The following is a 22123-nucleotide window of genomic DNA, read 5'->3' on the forward strand; positions in this document are numbered from 1 at the left end:
TTGGAGGCTGCAGGGAGCCAAGATTGTACCACTGCACTCCAGCCTGGGCGACAGAGCAAACTCCATCTCAAAAAAAAAAAAAGACTACAAAATTACATATAGCATATTCAACATGCTTTGCAAATGTCTGAGTTCAAGTCAGTTCAGAAAACATTTATTGAGCACCTATATGTACCAAGAATTACGTGGAATATAAGTGGTACATTTATGTATTTTGGATGCCACAAATGTTATTTTTTTAATGATATCAAAATTTTTAAATAAGTTAGGTGAAAAAGTCATAAAACATAAAAGCAAGAAGTTGTCTTAGACTTATGATATGAAAGTGTTTTATTTATTTATTTATTTATTTATTTATTTAGAGACGGAGATTCGAAATGGTGCGATCTTGGCTCACTGAAACCTCCGCCTCCCAGGTTCAAAGATTCTCCAGCCTCAGCCTCCTGAGTAGCTGGGATTACAGGAGCGTGCCACCACACCCAGGTAATTTTCGTTTTTTTTTTTTTTTTTTTTTTTTGAGATGGAGTTTCACTCTTGTTGCTCAGGCTGGAGTGCAATGGCGCAATCTCGGCTCACCGCAACCTCCGCCTCCTGGGTTCAAGCAATTCTCCTGTTTCAGCCTCCCAAGTAGCTCGGATTACAGGCATGCACCAGCACACTCAGCTACTTTTTTTTTGGATTTAGTAGAGATGAGGTTTCACCCCGTTAGTCAGACTAGTCATGAACTCCTGACCTCAGGCGATCCACCCACCTCAGCCTCCCAAAGTGCTGGGATTACAGGCGTGTGCCACTGCGCCCGGCCGAAAATGTTTTACTTTTTACATCTCAGAAATTCTATGCTGATACTCCCTATTTTTACCCCCTTCTTTTCTTAAGTGTCGATGTTGATACTCTTAGTAGAGGAACATTATTAACAAAATTCTAATTCCTTAAAAACTTTTTAAAAAACACCTGCGCCAAGTTCTGTGCCACCCAGAACTCCCTCTAATCTGAGTGGCCTCCGACCTGGTGCCAGACCCTCATAGGGTGACTAAGCTCCTAGTTTTAGAGTTACCTGGTGCTTTTATCCTTCCTGCCTCCAATGTCAGCACAGTTATTTGCCTATGAAAGAACAACCTTATAGCAGCAAGTGCTTTTAGCTGTAACCAAAAATAATCAAGTTAACATTCCTAAAGCCACTTCCACAATATGCGAATGAGTGACTCACTATCCAATAAGTTAATCAACAAATTTTTGAAACATCCAGTGTGAAATCCAAGTCATATAATTTGGAAAATTGAGTGAAGTCATTTATCAAGTATGACGCATAATCTCAAACACTTGTTTTCTCACATACATGAATAGAACATAGACATCTATATTAGGGTGTTCCTTCCAAGAAGTTGTTCATTTCAATAATGATGACATTCTTCAAAATGTTTATTTCCTCTTGTTCATTTGTATTTAGGATCGGTTTATAAACCAGACCAAAAAAATTGTTCTATGATATTAAAGACACATTTTTCTAATACAGCTAGAAAAAAAACAGTAAATAAAATAATCATCATAATACGGAAGAAAGCATAAATCACTTTTGGAGACCTGAAGAAGGATCCACTCACTAGTTATGTGAACTTGTGCAGGTCATTTACTTCTCTGAACCCGCCCAGCTATAACACAGAGACAGTTCTTACAGGGCCATTCCCATAAACACAATTCCTATTATGGAAGCTCAAGAAATGCCAGTTCCTTTCCCCATGTAAGTTTCTCAGCCCTTATTTATTAGGTTTGGTTCCAAGTTACTTTTAACTCTTCCCAAAACTTAAGGTCCTAGCCTCTGACACAGGCTTGCTAGAATTAAGATATTGGATTCTGAGGGGTCTGTTCTGAAGGAGGTAACACTTGTTTGTCTGCATAAATTGCACTGTATTTGTTTAACAAATAAGTCATTTTACTTTTTAGCCTCCCCACTTTGTTGCAAAATATTCATAGGAATGTTACTTAGGCCATGAAGCTAATAGGAACAGAAAAGCTGAGAGTGTAATACAGGAAAATAGGTGTTTTCTGTGCAATTATGAAAAATGAAATACAGAGGGTAATCTCAATTTTGAAGACAGATGCATGGTTTTCTTAACTCAAAATGTCTACATTCTGCAGGTACCCTGAAACTGAAACAAAGATCAAGAACTCTGTCAAATAACAATCATGCAAAGTAAACGGCTCCTTCTACAGACACCCAAACTGTACTAAATGAAATATATATATATATATATATATTTTTTAAGACAGGGTCTCATTCTGTCACCCAGGCTAGAGTGCAATGGTACGATCATGGCTCACCACAGCCTTAACTTCCCGGTCTCATGTGATCCTCCAGCCTCAGCTTCCTTAGTAGCTGGTGATTTGTTTTTCTAAGACCAGCCGAGCGAGCACAAAAGAACCAGCAAGTAGCATGTACCACCACACCCAGCTAATTTTTTATTTTTTGTAGAGATGGGGTCTCCCTATGTGGCCCAGGCTGGTCTCAAACTCCTGAGCTCAAGAGCTCTCCTGCCTTGGCTTCCCAAAGTGCTAGAATTACAGGCATGAGCTACCACACTCAGCCAAAAGATTTTATAAGGAGGGAAAACATGGTTTGGAAAGCAAATTTCCCCACAAGAGAATCACCAAATTTTCTCTGTAGGGCAAGACAGAAGTCCCACAAATGCTCCTCAGTAAAAGGCATTATTTTCTTAGTGCAAAATTAGTAATTGTATAACAAAAATTCGGTTCCATTTTACTACTGACATTTAATAAATTATGTGTCCCATTTAAACATGCATCTCGTGGGACTACTTAGAATATAAAGTGACATATGTAAAGCATGTTTAATTCTTTAAGAGAAAACAACTAAATGACTCAGCAATTTCTTTTACACCAAGTTCTACAAAATGTTCTATCATGCTGTGGAGTAAAATGACTTTTATAAAGAAAAACAGCAAACATGCTTCTCTCATAAAATTCAAATAATTTTAGAAATCAGAGAATGTTGCAAGTAAGTTTAAGTTTTCACTTGAGGGCCAGGTACGGTGGCTTACACCTGTAATCCCAGCACTTTGGGAGGCCGCGGGTGGATCACCTGAGGTCAGGAGTTCAAGACCAGCCTAGCCAACGTGATGAAACCCCATCTCTACTAAAAATACAAAAATTACCCAGGCATGGTTGTGCATGCCTGTAGTCCCAACTACTCAAGAGGCTGAGGCAGGAGAATTGCTTGAACCCAGCAAGCAGAGGTCGCACCACGGCATTCCAGCCCGGGTGACAGAGAAAGACCCTGTCTCAAAAAAAAAAAAAAAAAAAAAAATTCACTTGAGAACCTTAGCTACCTCACATTTTGTTTCATGACACTAACCCGTGACTTCAGCATAATCAAGGACACAAGCACAGCCATATTTTAAGGTCTGTTCTGGCTGATGGACCTGTTAGAGTCCATTGAAGACACAGTCTATTTCCACAGGACAACCCCGTTAAAGAACACACAATACATGGAACGTTTAAGGTATCGTATCCATCAGGCTGGCCACGACTCTTCCAAGCACTGTCACCTTGGCCAGTACCTGCCCTGGCTCTTCCAGATCACCCAACAGGGTATCCCCACATCCTACATGACAACTGGAAAAGGGAGTTCAGGACATCTCACCCCAGAAATTCTGGTGCTCACAATTTAATCTGAAAAGCAACAGATCACACACATATGCAACGAAAGACACCTTGAAAGTCAGAAAGCAAATATTAAACATTCTTGCAAGCGGCCGGGCACAGTGGCTCATGCCTGTAATCCCAGCACTTTGGGAGGCAGAGGCGGGTGGATCACGATGTCAAGAGAAGGAGACCATGCTGGCCAACATGGTGAAACCCTGTCTCTACTAAAAACACAAAAATTAGCTGGGTATGGTGGTGGGCACCTGCAGTCCCAGCTGCTCGGGAAGCTGAGGCAGGAGAATCACTTGAACCCAGGAGGCAGTGGTTGCAGTGAGCTGAGATCGCGCCACTGCACTCCAGCCTGGCGACAGAGCGAGACTCCACCTCAAAAAAAAAAAAAATTCTCACAAGCACAGAACCTTTGTGACGCAGCAGTTATGTGTGCACTTCTATTACTATGATTTTCTCCACAGGTACACTGCGGTCCTCTGTCACTCTCGGCATGTGACTCACTGCTGTAATGTCACCGTTTGCTTTAGCAATCATGAAAGAATAAACACTGCTTTGGCTCTACTCTACTTGTCTTACCCTGGATCGCCCATCCCCAAGGTTTATATGAGTTCCTAGGTCCCTTTCTTTTAAAAATATTAAATTTTGTTTCACTTATCAATTACCTGGAGCTTGGTTATACCGCTCAAACTAATCCACACTGTTAGAAGTGGGGCTGGTAGTTGCCCAGAGGAGGCAGTGGCTGAGAGGGGCCATGATGGCGGATTCGGAGCCCAGAAATGATTGATTTGATGATGCTGGTAGTGACCTATTTTTTCCTTTTGAATGTTGGTTACTGAGTGTGTTTAGTTTGTGTAAATGTATCAAGCTGAATTCTTCTGTGTCAATAAAAAGTTGAATAAAAACATTTAGGGTTTATATAACTGGACTCAGTAAGTTTAGGAAACCAAGAAAATTCTATCTTGTTGACTAAAATAACGACAAAAGATAACACTTCCTGCTTATTCACAGGGTCACATCTCTTTTCTGACTTTATACAATTCAAAGCAAGAGAGCAGTTATCTCTATGTAAACAAATTTGAACACCATCTAACCAGAGTAGAAGAAAAATAGGAGTAACTATCACCCAACTGCCCCAGGTCTCAGTGCTCCTGTGGAGCAGCAGGGAGCTGCTAAGAAGGAAAAAAGATGTAAGCTGGCACACCTATATAGCAGGCAGATATAAATGTTAATAAAAGACAACAAATCAGGCAGGCTCAGTGGTCCATGCCTGCAATCCCAGCCCTCTGGGAGGCCAAGGTGGGCGGATCACTTGAGGCCAGGAGTTTGAGACCAGCCTGGCCAATATGATGAGACCCAATCTCTACTAAAAATACAAAAATTAGCCAGGTGTGGTGGTGCACGCCTGTACTGAGCCAAGATCATGTCATTGAACTCCAGCCTGGGTGACAGACCAAGACTCTCTCAGAAAACAAACAAACAAACAAAAACTACAAATCAGAGTGCTTCTGCTAATAGGAACCCCCTGGGCCAGTGGGGCTGGAGGGCAGGGCCTGAGCAATGAGGAACCATAAGCATCAGCTCTTCCTCTTCTCAGAAGCCCTGGGCAGTCCTGAGTGTGGGAAGCCCATTGCCCGCTGGAGGGTGTGTGGGGAGCACAGGCCACATAGGATGAGGAGAAAGAGAGAGAGGGTAGCTGTACAAAAGCAGTGTTTAGCTAATCTGCTCAACGTAGGAGCTGAAAGGCTGCTGTCTGAGTCCCTGTTCCCTGACTGACTGCTGGTGGAGGAATTGTTAAAAGGCAAACTGGTCTGAGAAAGTGTCCTAGATGCAAAAAGCACTGAGATTCAACTGGCTAGGTCCTCACAAACTCTTTCAGTAAATGTGTCCCTTAACTGTGAGATACTCTTCCATCATTCTCTCTCCCTCTCTCTCCAGTTATCTCTTTCCACTCCCTCTCCCTTCATCTATCTCTGCCCTTTGCCAATTTAGTGGTTACCAGAGGCAAAGAGTTCTTTTAAAAAATGAACGGTTAAAGAAGAAAAAAGGTGGAAGGTCAGGTAGCATGGGGCCATTTTCAGAATTTTTTGACTGGGGGCCCCAAATTTTAATTACTGTTTAAAATGAAATGTACTTAAGACCCTCACATAATCCACAATAACAACAACAACAATCTCAAATTAAGTAGTCATTTTCCTTAAAATGGGAGCTTCTTAGATGACTTTTACTTTGCTTTTTGTTTTTTTGTTTGTTTTTTTTTGAGATGAGTCTCATTTTATTGCTCAGAATGGAGTGCAGTGGCATGATCTTGGCTCACTGCAAACTCTGCCTGCTGGGTTAAAGTGATTCTCCTGCCTCAGCCTCCAGAGTAGCTGGGATTACAGGCATGCACCACCACACCTGGCTACTTTTTATATTTTTAGTAGAGACGGGGTTTCACCATGTTGGCCAGGCTGGTCTCGAACTGTGACCTCAGGTGATCTGCCCACTTCAGCCTCCCAAAGTGCTGGGATTACAGCATGAGCCACCACGCCTAGCCATCTACTTTTACTTTGAACATAGCACCCAACCATTCAGAGGTATGGAAATTTAAGTTCAATGACCCTAAACAGATAAATGCCTATCTTGTCTTAGCCCAACAGTTAATCCTGCAGTCCAAGTACTGTACCAGTTTGACAAGGACCAGGTTATCTCTAGAAAATGAGATTTTTTTTTTTTTAAGGGAAGAGTAGACCCAAGCTGAGTGAGTCCCCAAAAAACTACAGTAATATTAAAAGCAATTTATAGGAGTCAAACTACAAAATCATAGAATAAAGAGCCACTCTACAAAAAGGTAGAGCCACTGAGCTGCCAAACTGGGTCCTCAGGCTGTAGCTGGCTCAAAACCCAAGTGGGTCCCAAGATTGTAGACACTAACAAGCCATGTGTCAACAATAAGTGGCAAATTATTTCTTGCAATATTGGTTCATGCTTGCTATCTTGGGATCTTATTTTTGTCATCTGCAATACATGAACAAGTATAATCTTTCTCACAGAGGCATTCTGATAAACACTTTAAAAATGTAAGACACATTTTGAGGCAATTGGGGTCATTTGGACATGAACTGTACATTAAATGATATTACTGAGTAATGCTAATTTTCTGAGCTATGATGATGGTATTGTGGCTATGTAGGAAACTGTCCTTGTTCATATGATATGCACACTTAAATTTTTGTGGATGAAGTATCACAATGTCTGGAACTTACTTTCAAATAGTTCATTCAAAACAAACATTCATACAAGCACATGCGCGTGCGCACACACATATACTCACACACACACACAGAGTAACAGAAATTGAGAAGCGCTTGACTAACATACCAATCTCATACAAGCCTAGGGAACTGGTATCACCAAGTACTTCTGGTAGCAGAGGTAGAAGGGGAGGAGTGGCTAAAGTAAGGAGGATTGGCTGAAATTCTGTGTAATTCCATCCTTCCCAGCTTCATGCAGTCAGGCCACTGAACCCAGAAGAAGATGGGTTTATTCTCTAAAGAAGGTAAAACACAGGGTCTTCTTTAACTGAAGTCAATAAGTAAGGGTACTACCAATAAGTACCCTTATTGTTGAGTGTCAGAGTACTTATTATAAACATGGATGTTAACTGAATGTTTATATCCTAAATGCTGGGCATTCCCGCCTTCTTCCTGCACCTGGAAGCTAGCAACCAGACTTTAACATCCAGGAAACAGCGTGCAAGATACTTCTTTACAGAGAATATGACTAGCCCGTAAGAAAAGTCCTACAGATACTGCCACTGGGGTGTCATCAACAACACAGCCCAGCCCGATCCCCCTAACTATAGGTGTGGGTAGATACCACCTATAGGTTGACCAACCCAATCCACACGCCACTACTCTTTTTTTCTTTTTTTTTGAGACAGAGTCTCACTCTGTCACCCAGGCTGGAGTTCAGTGGTGCAAACTCAGCTCATTGCAAGCTCCGCCCACGGGTTCACACCATTCTCCTGCCTCAGCCTTCCAAGTAGCTGGGACTACAGGCACCCGCCAACACGCCTGGCTAATTTTTTGTATTTTTAGTAGAGACCGGGTTTCACCGTGTTGGCCAGGATGGTCTCGATCTCCTGATCTTGTGATCCGCCCTCCTCGGCCTCCCAAAGTGCTGGGATTATAGGCGTGAGCCACTGTGCCCAGCCGCCACTACTCTTGAGAGCAGCCAAACAAACAGCATGAGGCATCAGAGGAAGCCTCTAGTATAAAAAGGAGAGACAAAAATGCAACAGAGACTATAAAGGGAGAAAACTTAATTAAAAAATCAAAACTACCACTAATATACTCAGACAACATGCTGCAACCATGAAATAAGAACAGACTACTATACAAAGAGATAATGTAGAGGGGAAAAAAACTTCTGAAATTTAAAAATATGATAGCAGAAATTTAAAAAACTCAATAAAGGGATCAGAACACAGTCTCTTCCACAAAAAGATGTGAAACAGAAAAGAGAGAAAATAAGAAAACTGAAATGTCAGTCCAGAAAGTCCTACATCTTTTTTTTTTTTTTCAGACAGAGTTTCACTCTTGTCGCCTAGGCTGGATTGCAACGGCGCAATCTCAGTTCACTGCAACCTCCATCTCCTGAGTTCAAGCAATTCTCTTGTCTCAGCCTCCCAAGTGCTGGGATTACAGGCACGCACCACCATGCCCAGCTAATTTTGTATTTTTAGTAGAGACAGGGTTTCGGCATGTTGGTCAGGATGGTCTCGAACTCCTGACCCCAGGTGATTGGCCTCCTAGGCCCACCAAAGCGCTGGGATTATAGGCATGAGCCACCACACCTAGCCCAGGAAGTCCTATATATATCTGAATAATAAATTCCAGAAAAAGCAAAAAGAACAAAAAGTGGGTAAGACACTACGATGATATTAAATATTCAATTAATATCCATGTTTACTGAAAGGCATGAGATTCCACATTGAAAGGGCCCTTCACATGCCCAGCATGACTGATAAAAATAGACTCACACAAAGGACCATTGTCATTAAATTTCAGAACACTAGAAACAAAGAGAAACATCCTACAAACTTCCAGAGAAGAAAAAACAGGAATTAAAGTTTCAAATAATTTACTTCCCATGTACCCTTTCTCAAGAAACTATGGGAGGGAATGCTCTACCAAATCCACAGAAAATCAAGAAAGAGGACTTGAGACACAGGAACCAGGAAAAAGCCAGCGCAAGAAGGAGAAGCCACCTCCCCAGGAGGATGGTGAGGGGCATCCCAGGAGAGCTGTGCTCAGGGAAAGTGGTTGGGCAGGTGTGAAGAGTTCTCCAAGGAGGTAAATCCATAGAATGCCTCATGTGCCTGAACATAAAAGGAGATTAAGACCACTGGGGATGAGTTTGGGGTTGAAATTTGAAATACTAATAATACAAAACTTAAAAAGTAAGGCAATTATTAATGCCAGGGAAAACAAAAAGTGGTGCAGGAAAGGAGAATTTATCATTAATTCAAGGCTCAACTATAAACAGGTTTATGTAATCATAGAGAAAACAGATCTAACCAAAGTTTTATATCTATATGGGAGTAATAATGGGGATAGAAAAGGTGAACACATTATGATAAGAGGCAAAAAGACAGAAACAAAATCTTCATCTTCCTTAGAAGTCATTGGATAATTCCTCAAGCTCATAAGTCAGAAAGCAGCAAGACAGTGTGGCATTGGGAGGTCTGGATGTAAATCCTAAAAGGGTGTGTCAAAAGAGCTTAAAGTGAAAGCCACTGAGAGGGGAACAATGAAGAGTAAGGGGACAGGAGATCACTGGATTTTTGTTACTTTTTTTGTAATAAATTGTTGACTATATATATTTATATGTAAATGTGTATATATAAAGAGACTACATATAAATATATGATTTTTATACTGTATAAGATATATAACTTTAATATAAATTATACATATAATTTTTGTACATACAACTGTTAAGAAAATATGTATAACTAAGAAAGCAAAAATATTGTGAAATATTGCTTACCAAGTTATTATATATTTTAAAAATTCTTCTTTATTATCAAACTATAGGTAAATTATAGAAGTATTTCATTAGATATTACCCATTACATTTGAACAATATAAAAGAATCTGCTTTCATATTAAATTATTAGTCTATTTAGGTGTACATGATAATTATCATAGCATATATAAGTACTGATTCCAAGTATTTTTGGCCAATTTCATTTCACAACATAATATAAAGTACTGGTGGTTATATAAAGTACTCACCAGCTCTAGTGGACTAAGACGTGCGCCAGAGATAGGTCTGGAATCAGATGACTCAAAACTGGATGCATGGAGGCTAGCATAAAAGATGGTGCAGAGTGTTAGTTTGTGAAGAATTATTTCTTTATTTATAGTATATATTAGTTAACTCTAGCTAAAAAGCAAGTAAAAGGATGCGATGCATAAGCCTTGAGGAAAAACATTTTTTAATGTTATTGTACTTAAAACAGTTTATTAAGAAGTCTTTTGATTACATTTAGGAAGTTTGAAAAATACTGAATAATGAAAAGAATAAGTGTATAGAGGAATTTTTTTAAAAAGCTTTGTTCATATCACTTCAGAAAGCTGGTATGGGACAACTGCTAGTAACCATTTCATTCCAAAGTAACTTCCTGAACCAGTGTTTGGAATCACTTCTAGGAATCTTGAACAAAATTCAAACTTAAAAAGACAACTACCTTGAAAATCAATCAATGTAATCTATCACACCACAAGCTAAAGAAGGTAACAGAAAATACAAGCTAAAGAAGACACATATTAGCAGATACAGAAAAGGCATGTGGCAAAATCCAACACTCATAATAAAAATTCTTAGCAAACTAGGAATAGAAGAAAACTTCTAAGAATATCTACAAGAAACCTACAGCTAACATCATATTTATGGTAAGAAAGAGTTTTCCCACTAAGATGACGAAGAAAGCAAGGATGTCCCCTCTTACTACTGCTTTTCAGTATCATACAGAACACCCCAGCTAATGCAATAAGATAAGAAAAAGAAATTAAAAGCATACAGATTGGGAAGGAAGAAATAAAACTCTTTGTTTGCAGATAACAGGATTATCTATGTAGAAAATCCTAAAGAACTGACAAAACCTCCTGGAACTAATGAGTGATTATAGTACGGTTGCAAGATACAAGGTTGGAAACTGAAATGAAAACATATTATCATTTACATTAGCACTCCAAAAATTAAATACTTATAAATCTAACAAGATATGGATAAAATCTAGATGAGGAAAGCTACAAAACTCCGTGAAAGAAATCAAAAAACTAAGAAAATGGAGAGATCTTCCATTTTCATGGCTAGGAAGACTCAATGTTGTCAATATGTCAGTTCTTCCCAACTTGATCTATAGATTCAATGCAATCTCAATCAAAATCCTGGCAAGTCATTTTGTAGATATCAACAAACTGATTCTAAAGTTTCTATGGAGAGACAAAAGACCCAGAATAGCCAACACAATGTTGAACAAGAAGAACAAATTTAAAGGACTGACACTCCCTGACTTTAAGACATATTATAAAGCTACAATAGGCCGGGTGCGGTGGCTCAAGCCTGTAATCCCAGCACTTTGGGAGGCCGAGACGGGCGGATCACGAGGTCAGGAGATGGAGACCATCCTGGCTAACACGGTGAAACCCCGTCTCTACTAAAAATACAAAAAAAAAACTAGCCGGGTGAGGTGGCGGGTGCCTGTAGTCCCAGCTACTCTGGAGGCTGAGGCGGGAGAATGGCGTAAACCCGGGAGGCGGAGCTTGCAGTGAGCCGAGATCCCACCACTGCACTCCAGCCTGGGCACAGAGCGAGACTCCGTCTCAAAATAAATGAATAAATAAATAAAGCTACAATAATAAAGACAGTACAGTACTGGTGAAAGAATAAACAAATAGATCAATGGAACAGAATAGAGGGCCCAGAAGTAGACTGACATAAATACAGTCAACTGATCTTTGACAAAGGAGCAAAGGCAATACCATGGAGAAAACATAGCTTTTTCAAAAATGGTGCTGGGCTCTTTCACGGAGGTGGAGGCTCCATGCATTCAAGATCCACCTTCACTCATAACCCATTGCCATAGCCAAAGAAGACACTGCTGCTGGAGGTGCAGTGGATGTTTATACTGCTTTAAAAGAGGTGCTGAAGACCACTCTCATCCAGGACAGCCTAGCACATGGAATTTGCAAAGCTGTCAAAGCCTCAGACAAGAGCCAAGCCCATCTTTGTTGCTTCCATCTAACTGTGATGAGCCTGTCTATGTCAACTTGATGGAGGCCCTTTGAGCTGAACACCAAATCAACCTAACTAAGGTTGATGACAAGAAACTAGGGTAATGGGTAGGTTTCTCTAAAACTGACAGGGAGGGAAACCCCATAAAATGGCTGGTTGTAGTTGTGTGGTAGGACTATGGAAAAGAGTCTCAAGCCAAGGATGTTATCAAAGAGTACTTCAAATGCAAGAAATTGACAAGTAAAACCTTGGCTCATATTCCTAAAAAACAAACAAACAAACAAACAAAAAAAACAGTGCTAGGACAACTAGACATCAACCATCTACATGCAAAACAAAAACAAAACACAAACCTAACACCCTTCACAAAAATTAACTCAAAATGGGTCATAGACCTAAATGTAAAACACAAAACTATAAAATCCCTAAAACATAACACAGGACAAAGTCTAGAAAACCTTGGGTATTCCGGTGACTTTTAATATACAACACCAAAAGCAAGATCCACGAAAGAAATTGATAAGCTTGACTTCATTAAAATTAAAATTTTCTGCTCTGCAAAAGACAACATCAAGAGAAGATGAAGAAAAGCCGCAGAGCAGAAGAAAACATTTGCAAAAGACATGTAAGATAACGAACTGTTATCCAAAATACACAAATAATTCTTAAAATTCAACAAGAACACAAACAACCCATTTAAAAACTGGGCCACAGACCTTAACAGACACCTGACCAAAGAATACACACATATGTAAAATAAATATATAAAAAGATGCTCCACATCATATGTCCAGGGAAAGTAAATCAGAACAATGAGATACCACTACACACGCATTAGAATGGCCAAAATCTAGAACGCTGACAATGCCAATGCTGGCAAGGATGTGAGGAACAGGAACTCTCATTCATTGCTGGTGAGAATGCAAAATGATACAGCCCCTTTGCAAGACAGCTTGGCAGTTTCTTACAAAGCTAAACACAATCTTCCCATATGATCCAGCAATCATGCTCCTTGGTATTTACCCAAAGGAGTTGAAAACTTCGACAGGTGTGGTGGCTCATGCCTGTAATCCCAGCACTTTGGGAGGCCAAGGTGGGCGGATCACGAGGTCAGGAGATTGAGACCATCCAGGTTAACATGGTGAAACCCCGTCTCTACTAAAAATACAAAAAAAAAATTAGCTTGGCATAGTGGTGAGTACCTATAGTCCCAGGTACTCAGGAGACTGAGGCAGGAGAATGGCGTGAACCCGGGAGGCGGAGCTTGCAGTGAGCCGAGATCGCACCACTGCACTCCAGCCTGGGCAACAGAGCAAGACTCCGTCTCAAAAAAGAAAAAAAAAGAAAACTTATGTTCACACAGAAACTTACACATGGATGTTTATAACAGCTTCATTTGTAATTGCCAAAACTTGGAAGCAAATGAGATGTCCTTCAGTAGATGAATGGATAAACTGTTATATAACCAGACAATCGAATATTATTCAGCACTAAAAAGAAATGAGCTATTCAAGCCATGATAAATCGTGGAGGAAACTTAAATGCATATTACTAAGTCAAAGAAGCCAATCTGAAAAGCTGACATACTACATAATCCAACTATATGACGTTCTGGCAAAGGCAAAACTGTGGAGACAGTAAAAAGATCAGTGGTTGCTAGGGGGTGGGGGAAGGAAGTGAAAAATAAGCAGAGTGAAGAATTTGTAGGGCAGTGAAACTACTCGGCATAATATTATAATAGTGGTTGTGTCATCAGAAATTTGTTCAAACACATAAAATGTACAACACCAAGAGTGAACCCTAACGTGAACTACAGCCTTTGAGTGATAATGGTGTGTCAAAGTATGTTCGCCGACTGTAACCAATGTACCACCCTGGTGGGGGGATGGTGATAATGAGATGCTGTGGATGTGTTGTAGTAGGGGGTACATGGGAAATCTCTGTAGCTTCCACTCAATTTTGCTGTGAACTTAACACTGTTCTAAAAAATAAGTCTATTTTTAAAAACTATCCATAAGTAGAATTAAGGGAAAGTATAACCTGGTGCTTAAATATCTGAGTGAACACGAATGTGAAATACCATATACCTGAAGGAGGAAGGAGGTCTATTTTCTGATGTTCTTGAGGATGCAGGTCCGAATAGTTTTCTTTGTGCTTCCTGTGGTGTAAGTGGTCTTTGGGTTCTAACTGTTCTTAATGCATTTCGTGCTTCACTTATGATTTCTGCACTGGTCTTCCGCTTAGACACTGAAGGTCGATAAAGTGGATCCAGTTTTCCTAACATTTTATCATCTGGAGACAGCATCCTTCCTTTGAAAGTAAAATATTCTTCAGATAGACAGCATGCCCTGCAAATACATGGTACAAAAACCATTAATTATTTTTATCCAGGACTTTATAAAAATGAATGCTTAAGCCTATCCATATATTAAACCATTCCTCTATATTAAGCTTTAAAAATCTGAATGAATTTTTAATTAAAAATCCACCAAGCAGTTAGAAGGTTAGGATCTGAGAACAACTCTCAAAAATGTAGAGAGGAAAATTTCCTCAAAAATATAACAACTGAGGAAAAAGATGTGCAGGGAAGAAACCCAGGATGAAAGCTAAACCCAGAGAGAAAGACTAATCATGAAAGAAGACAGAATAGGAAGAGCGAATCATCTCATCATCTTCAGCCTACAAAAAACACTGAGGGTTCCGTTAAAATGTTGAGTTTCCTTTTCTTCCCCACTGCCCTCCACACTATGTGATACTATAAGGTTAAATTTTAGACAGAAATGTTGTATTTCTAAAGGATATTTGATTTTGCAACAAACCTCAGAGAATGGTTCAGCCCCACATTTGTCCATGATACAGCTGACTGAATTGATCCAACTCACCTATAATTTGAGGTAGTGACCTAAGTAAATAAATACCAAATATCAGTACCAACTGATCCTTTCCCAACACCCCTTTCTGAAAGAGTTAAAGTCATTACAAGGGCCATGAGAATGCAGATCCTTCTCAAACGTTGGTGTGTTCCATGGAGACAAATCTAAACTTTAAAATAGGACAGATTTTTAAAACGTAATTCTAATGAGTACATGGCATTAGGTGTTTCTTAAAAAAAAACTCGAACCCCATAAAATGCCATATCTCTAGAGAGACAGAGGTCTACATGGATTTTCCACCTATTTCAGCTGCCCAATTTTAGAATAACTTCTGCAAAACAGAAAACTGCTTTGTGACATATTCCCCAGGAAACTAAAAAGATTCCATTTCTATAAGTAGAATTAACAGGTGATTCCTTAGACAAAAAAAATTTACTATATTATGATTCTAAACATTGTTACATAACAACAGACAACAAGAACATTTGTTTAGCTCTACACAGGCCCCAACCCAAGAGTTTCTGATGAAAACTATAAACGATATGTCATACTTTTCATATGGAAATGCCAGGTGTTGAGTTAAAATAGTAAAAAAATTACTTGATAAGCAATGCTATTTTAGGGATTTTTGATACAGGATTTTGAATTTAAGCACAGTCTCTACAATTATGTTCACTAATATAACTATCAAAACTGATGAGGGGCCTAGTACATTTTATTTCTAATACTTTTGAAATGATTGGCTTTACTTAAAATATTCAATGATAATTTTTAAAAATATATACACAATTTCTTATATCTACATATATGTATATTATTTTTGGATGCATAATACAAATTCAGTCCCATAACATCTAACTTAAGCGGCCATGACAGGTTTGTTGGTCTGTTTCTAAAAGACCTACTGCAGTAAGAAACTATGCCAGTAAGTGAGAAGAGGTTTCTGTACAATAAACAGGCTTCTTTCAGAGCCTAAATCAGGTTTGCCACCCTTTTGGCCTTACATGGCACTAATTAGTCTAACAATGTCCAAAGGTAATCTGGCAAATCTAATAAAGATTAGAGAAAGTTCTGTGGGGAGTAATAATGGACTCTCACTCCTGACCTAAGATTCTCTCTGGCTAAGAGTATACTTTTGTATTAAAAACTATACTCGTTCAGTGAGTGATGAAGCAGGAACATTCACTCAGGTCAAATTCTAAAACTTCTATGAATTACCTGGGGGCATACAGGAATTTAGACTGACCAAATACTATACTGACAGAAACAATGTAGCTACAGGGCTAAAAATATTTTTGTCTATAATTTTTACCAAAAATTCTAACACAACTTTCTCTATCCTTCTTCTCTTTTTCCACCAAATCTCACTTTAACAATTATATTGTGAGAAACTTGTACAATAATGTAAAATCTGCACAATATGTTATGATCATATGTTAATATTCACTAAATCAATCATGGAAATATTTAATAATACATGTGAACTGACTTAGAAGAATTAGAAGTGGGCTTTGGAGGGAGGACTTTTAAATTGATATTTGTTAAACTACAAATTATTATAGATGGTTTTTGCCAACTTGAAAAATTAATCACTCATGACCTGAAAGCTTATCTACTTAAAGTATACCTGAACTATAACACAATAGTCCTACAGAAATTCTAACTTCACAAAATTTTCCTGCCAAGTTGAGCAAATCCATTCAGCCAGTAGTATTAATTAACTGTTTCCTAAGAGGAACACAAAACCATCTTCACTCTCAAGCAAGAACCACTGTGAGATAGACATTTACTTTAACACCAAGCACTGTGCTAAGTACTCTTGACTGCATTATCTCAATTAACCCCATAACAATTTTGCAAGGTGGACAGAGTCTTTTTAAAAAAATAACTAGAGATGAGGTCTCACTATATTGTCCAGGCTGGTCTCAAACTTCTGGGCTCAAGCTATTTTCCCTGGCTTCTCGAAGTGCTGGGATTACAGGTGAGCCATCATGTAATCTATGGTCTGGACAGGGTCTTAAGCAATAGAAAAAAAGCTATGATACATGCCCACAGATAATATTCAAACTCCTACCCACTAGATGGGGTGGTAGGAGGTGGGGCACTTAGAGGCATTGGGGCTGCAACTATTAACCCCCTCACATAGAGACCCCAATATTTTCCCAACAGGAACAGCCTTCTTGGTATGTACCAGCTGAGTATTTACCCTGCTTATATGCAAATGATTTAAATACAAGGTAGAAACTGATGGCAGTAATAAAAAAAAAAAAAGAAGCAAATTATTTATGTAACCACAAAGGAAGAAGAGATTTCTGACTGGGGGAAGGCATCAGGTAGACTTCCTGGAAGAGGTGTTGCTTGAGCTAGGTTGTGAAAAAAGGGCTGAATTTGAGCAAGTGGCAGTGGCTGGCACTGGAGCTGGAGTAGAGAAGGAAGTTCCAACGAAGTCAGCAAGTGAGCCAATGCAAAGCATCAAGACATACAAGGTGTGTATGGACAAGGGGAACTCTGAAAATGGTGATTGGGGCTGAACCAACTAAATTAAATGGCAAGAATTTAAAAGTTGATGAGCAGATCAAATGCAGCATTTTGAGGGATGATGTGATCTGGCAGAGATGGGCAGGAAGGAAAGGAGGGCAAAGATCAGAAGTAGTGAAATCGGACAGTTTTCATGTAATCACCCAGCTAACTCTCAAAGGTCATTTCCTCAAGGAAGCTTTCCTGAACATGCCTCTCCCACCCTGCTAGCTTGAGTTAAGGGCCCCTCCTCCAGACTCCACAAAGCCCCCAGCTGGTCTCTGCCACTCCACCCTCCCACCGTGTTAGAATTGCCTGTGCATGTGGTATTGGCCCGAGACTCTCCGCCCCAACCCTCCACGTGAGGCACAGCTGAAGGTCAACACTTACATAATCACTAGACTCCACTTTTAAATATAGACTTGAGCTAAGACATTTTCAGATGAAGGCTGCATAGTTTCTCTAACTGGAGATATTTGTTACAGTGAATTATGAAATCTGGACCTTATTTCAAATCTGTCTTGATGTTATGTGGTCAGATGAGTTCAGATTTAGCCTCCTTTCCCTGACTTGTCTTTATTTCAAGTTGCCTGGCACAGAGTAGGACTCAATGTTGTGATGAATGAGTGAAGTATGGAAAGCCTGAGATCCAGGAGTCAAGGTGAAGCAGAGGTTAGAGGAGAGACGAGAACAAGTGAGGTGCACTGAGAACAGAATTAACAGGATTTGGCATCCATGATTCCAGGAAGAGGCCAGAAACAATACCGGGTACGCAAACCTAGGGGAGCCAGAGGGCAAGGAGCCTTTAAAAAGAAACAGGAGAAGCAGACTTCAAGAGGAAAGAAGAAAGAGGTTGAGTTCTGTCTTGCATCACACTCTCCAGAGTCTGTGGTATCCACAGGACCTCTAGAGGGTGAACACCACCAGCAGTAGGAAATTTGAAAGTGAAGAACTTTTTTTTCAACAAGATATTTCTTATTGGTCTGGGGGAAAGTTCAGAGTCATAATTTACAGAAGTTTATAACTAATTATAAAGACCTGTCTTTACCGTTGCTGCTAATAGCCACTGGAACCAGAGCCTTCTTGCTAAATGCAACACTGCACTATCAGGATGTCTGCAACAGGGGAAAAGCAGGCCAGTTTCACAGTCTTCCCTGCAAATCAAACACTCAGGACCCTTCCGTAACTCTGAATCATTTCTGTATTAATATGAGCATCCAAAGAGGCAGTGGTTAAGTGCTTAGATGCTGGAGTAAGGGTTTAAATGCTGACAATTCACAGCCATGTGACCTTGGGCAATGCCTCTAATATCTCTAAGCATCAGTTTCCTCATCTGTAAAAGGTGCATGGTAATAATTGCCTCATAGGATTGTTTGAAGAATTAAATGATATAATACATGTAAAGTGCGTTAGCACGGTGCTTATTTTAATACGGCCCTTAAAATGTTAACAATGTTAACAGATGTTAACAATTATTGCCCAAGTGCTACATGATAAAAGGATACAACAAACTCATTTCCACGAATGAAAAACTGCATTTTAAAAAAGAAACTGCAAAAGAGAGAATGATGTTTGTTCAGTGTTTCTATACATAAAGTTTATTATTATTATTATTATACTTTAAGTTCTACGGTACATGGGCACAACGTACAGGTTTGATACATAGGTATACATGTGCCATGTTGGTTTGCTGCACCCATCAACTCATTTACATTAGGTATTTCTCCTTTTAAAAGGCGGGTAGGTGGTGCTTGCCTTTATGAAAACAGATAATTTTTATTAAGCATTTTATTGAATATCAGCAATGCCAAATTAACATCAACAACTAACCAGAATCCCATAGATTAAGAAACCAGGATAAAAATAATAAATGGTGCTTGCTTTTCAACCAAGTTAAAGTATAATAATTATAAATCAGGGTGGGACGTAAGATCTGTTGTGTTACTTGTGGGAACGGATCACAAAAGGCATTATGTATACACTCCATGATTTTAACGTATGTTAAATATTGTTACACATACATTTTTATTTATTGAGGCCCTGTTGCCTGAAAGTGCCCAGATATAAACTGTATGACTCTGGCCCGGTCACCGCCTGCCTAGACAAAGCCCCTTAGTCTACCACTCTCATTCAACAAATATTACTGGGCTTCTATTAACCACCACGCACTTGGCTAAGTGCTACAGTACATAAATAAAGACAACCGCTCCGGACCCCTGACAACATGCACAGGGCACTCATCGCCTCTCTATCCTATCCGAGGACACACAGGCAGACGACTGCAGGAGGGGTCCCCAGTGAGCCGAAGGGGAGACCTCACCTCCCGCGCGGACAGCGGGTTCCCCACCGATGGCAGTGCCCGCTCTTCCACGGTCCCGGCCAGGGCAGAGCGCAGCAACATCCTCACCCCGCCCGGCCACCCTCCCACTTCGCCCTGCCGCCAGCGTCTCCATGGTAACCGTACACAAACTACCTCCCGCCGCCGCCCCGGCCGCCAGACTGCGGGGCCAGGCCGCTGCAGGACGGGTGGAGCCGGCCAGGGAACGAGCTTGGCGAGGGCGCAGGGAAGGAGACTTCCGGCCTGACCCAAAGCACCTGTGATGAGCGCTTGAGATAGCAGCGGCTGCGAGGTTCAGCTCATCCTCCGGCTCTCCCCCGGCAGCTGCCAAGGAAGCGGCGCCGACACTGGCGGGGTAGCCCCAGTTCGCCGCTCGGCCACTGGGCCTGCGCGGGTCCCGCCAACGCATGCGTAGAAGCTCCGAGGCGTGGCGACGGCCGGAGCGGGTGGGAGGAGCCTGGAGAGGGCTGGAGGCTAGGAGGTCAGAGCAGAGCTGGCATTATGGGCAGGTGTCCGCTTTTAAATTAGCAATTTGCCGAGCCACATCTGTTGCTCCCCTATCGGATCCCAGCGCATCTGTTAAATAACAACAGGCAGGCCGGAAGCTTAATGCTTGCGGGTAAGAAGGATTTACTGGCTCAGGTTAGGGCTCTGTATAACTTGGAGCCACTTGCTGAGCCTGTTTCCTCCGATGTCAAGTGGCAGGAAATATTAATAATAGTACCTATAGAGGTCTTGGGCTGTTATGAAAGTTGCATGAGAAAATAGATGTAAACAGCTATGCACGTGGCAATCAACGAATATTAAACTGTTGGCTGTTATTAAGCCCTTGCATTTGTAGAGCACTTCAGAGTTCCCAGAGTATGCACGTAATCGTACCTTCTGAATCTGAGGAGGCAGCCTGGCGTCCCCATCCACAGGAGAGAAACTGGGGGCCTGAGGTGTAGTGATCAGGAGAAGGAGATTCCAGTCTAGGTCCCCCGTGGCCAATCGTTTTTTGTTCGTGATCACAGTTGAACGGCAAAAAGCACTCCATTTATGTGTCTCTAGTTTAAATTCCCTTCTCTCCTATTAGACCATTTAGCAACACTTTACGGTGTTAAATACAAGTGAGATCATAAGCACTCTCCATTCAGGTTTGCACCACGTTTTATAAATATGGGGATTTTCCAGCTGAAGTGCTATTTGTCATCAACATTGGAAAAATGCCACTTCCTTTGGTGCTAAGCATCTTGTAAAGAATAACTAAATTGAAAATATTTTTGAACACATACCATGTGTAAGGCATCGTTCCAGGTGGGAAATGATGCTAACCTGAACTAAAGGAACATAAATATTCTTCAAAATACTCAGAAGGATTTCAAACATAACAGAAAATAAGTACCTATTCATTGATTGGATAATTTTAGGACCCGAAACAAAGTATTTTGTGTTCTTCAGGATTAAAGTATTTTCCAGTGACTCAACATGACATATCAACAATTCCCATTTACTGGTCAGTGGACTCCATTGTGAAATGAACCATTGCCTGTTTTAAATAAAACTATGTGTTTTGAATTCACAACTTGTGAGACGTGATACAATGCCACTTTATTCTGGTCTCTCGCTATCATTTTAAAATTTATTCAGTGCTGGTTATCTTCTCCTGTCCCTGGATGGGAAGAAATTTGGGGATAAAGCCCTGGATTTTTCTGCTCATTCTTAGATAACTGACAGTGCTGTCATAACTAAATCTCAACCACAGCTTCATTTCAAAACTATAATGTTGGGTGCAAGATTTAAACAAATGCATCAAACTTCACAGAAAGTAAGTCTTCCTCCCCCATTCCAGCCCCCGGTTTAAGCTCTCTAGCTGGCCTTCCCTGAAGGGGTGCACTAGGCTTAGGCTTGCCCCCCACCCGCCCCCCTATTCACTAGAGGTTGTTTAAGACCCAGCTTGAATCAAACTGGCAGTGAGGAGAAGGAGATGAAGGAAGGAGATGGAGCATTTCTTCCTGTAGTTGAGCAGCTTCAAGCTTGGTGTGCTGGCCTGTGGTTAAAGCAGCTCATGTAGGTCTTTCCTGATCCTTTGGAGTCTCCCACTGATGGGGACCTCCCTCCTGGGGGCTCCTGAAAATCCTAAAAACACAGGGTTTATTCCCGCTTTCAGTGCCCCTTTAGAGAGGTCCCAAGGGAAAACCCACACATCTGTTACCCTAGTGATTCTGAGAGCTCAGGCCTGTCTGGGTGCAACCCCTTCCAGGCTGCCATAGGCGGAAGCTTTAGCTTACCCAAGAGTGAGTCAGGCTCCAGTTCTCCAGGCCACGTAACTACAGTCTCTGGCGGTCCCAGGCCCCTGGGGAAGCCCCTCTTGCTGGCTTGAGATGAAGGGCATAGCACCCACACTCCTTTCTCCAAGGAAGTTTCCCCACACATCTTCCCTTTCCACTCTCTGACC

General features: G+C 40.8%; 1 protein-coding gene across 2 annotated transcripts in view; it reads right to left on the reverse strand.

Annotated features, from left to right (window-relative positions):
• ARMC2 (armadillo repeat containing 2) overlaps positions 1–20074 on the reverse strand; it is a 130295-nt gene extending 110221 nt beyond the window's left edge. The window contains exons 1-3 of one of the 2 annotated variants that reach the window (XM_011952822.1): positions 19944–20068; positions 14046–14306; positions 9954–10026 (exon numbers count right to left, since the gene is read on the reverse strand). In XM_011952822.1, coding sequence (XP_011808212.1) covers positions 9954–10026; positions 14046–14263 — 291 coding nt within the window. In that variant the 5' untranslated portion in view covers positions 14264–14306; positions 19944–20068. Of the gene's footprint in view, positions 1–9953; positions 10027–14045; positions 14307–19943 lie in introns of both variants that reach the window. The other variant, XM_011952823.1, reaches the window with a different exon arrangement.
• Positions 20075–22123: the final 2049 nt, after the last annotated feature.

This window comes from Colobus angolensis, unplaced genomic scaffold (genome assembly GCF_000951035.1).
Source record: "Colobus angolensis palliatus isolate OR3802 unplaced genomic scaffold, Cang.pa_1.0 Scaffold35, whole genome shotgun sequence".
Classification (NCBI taxonomy): Eukaryota; Metazoa; Chordata; class Mammalia; order Primates; family Cercopithecidae; genus Colobus; species Colobus angolensis.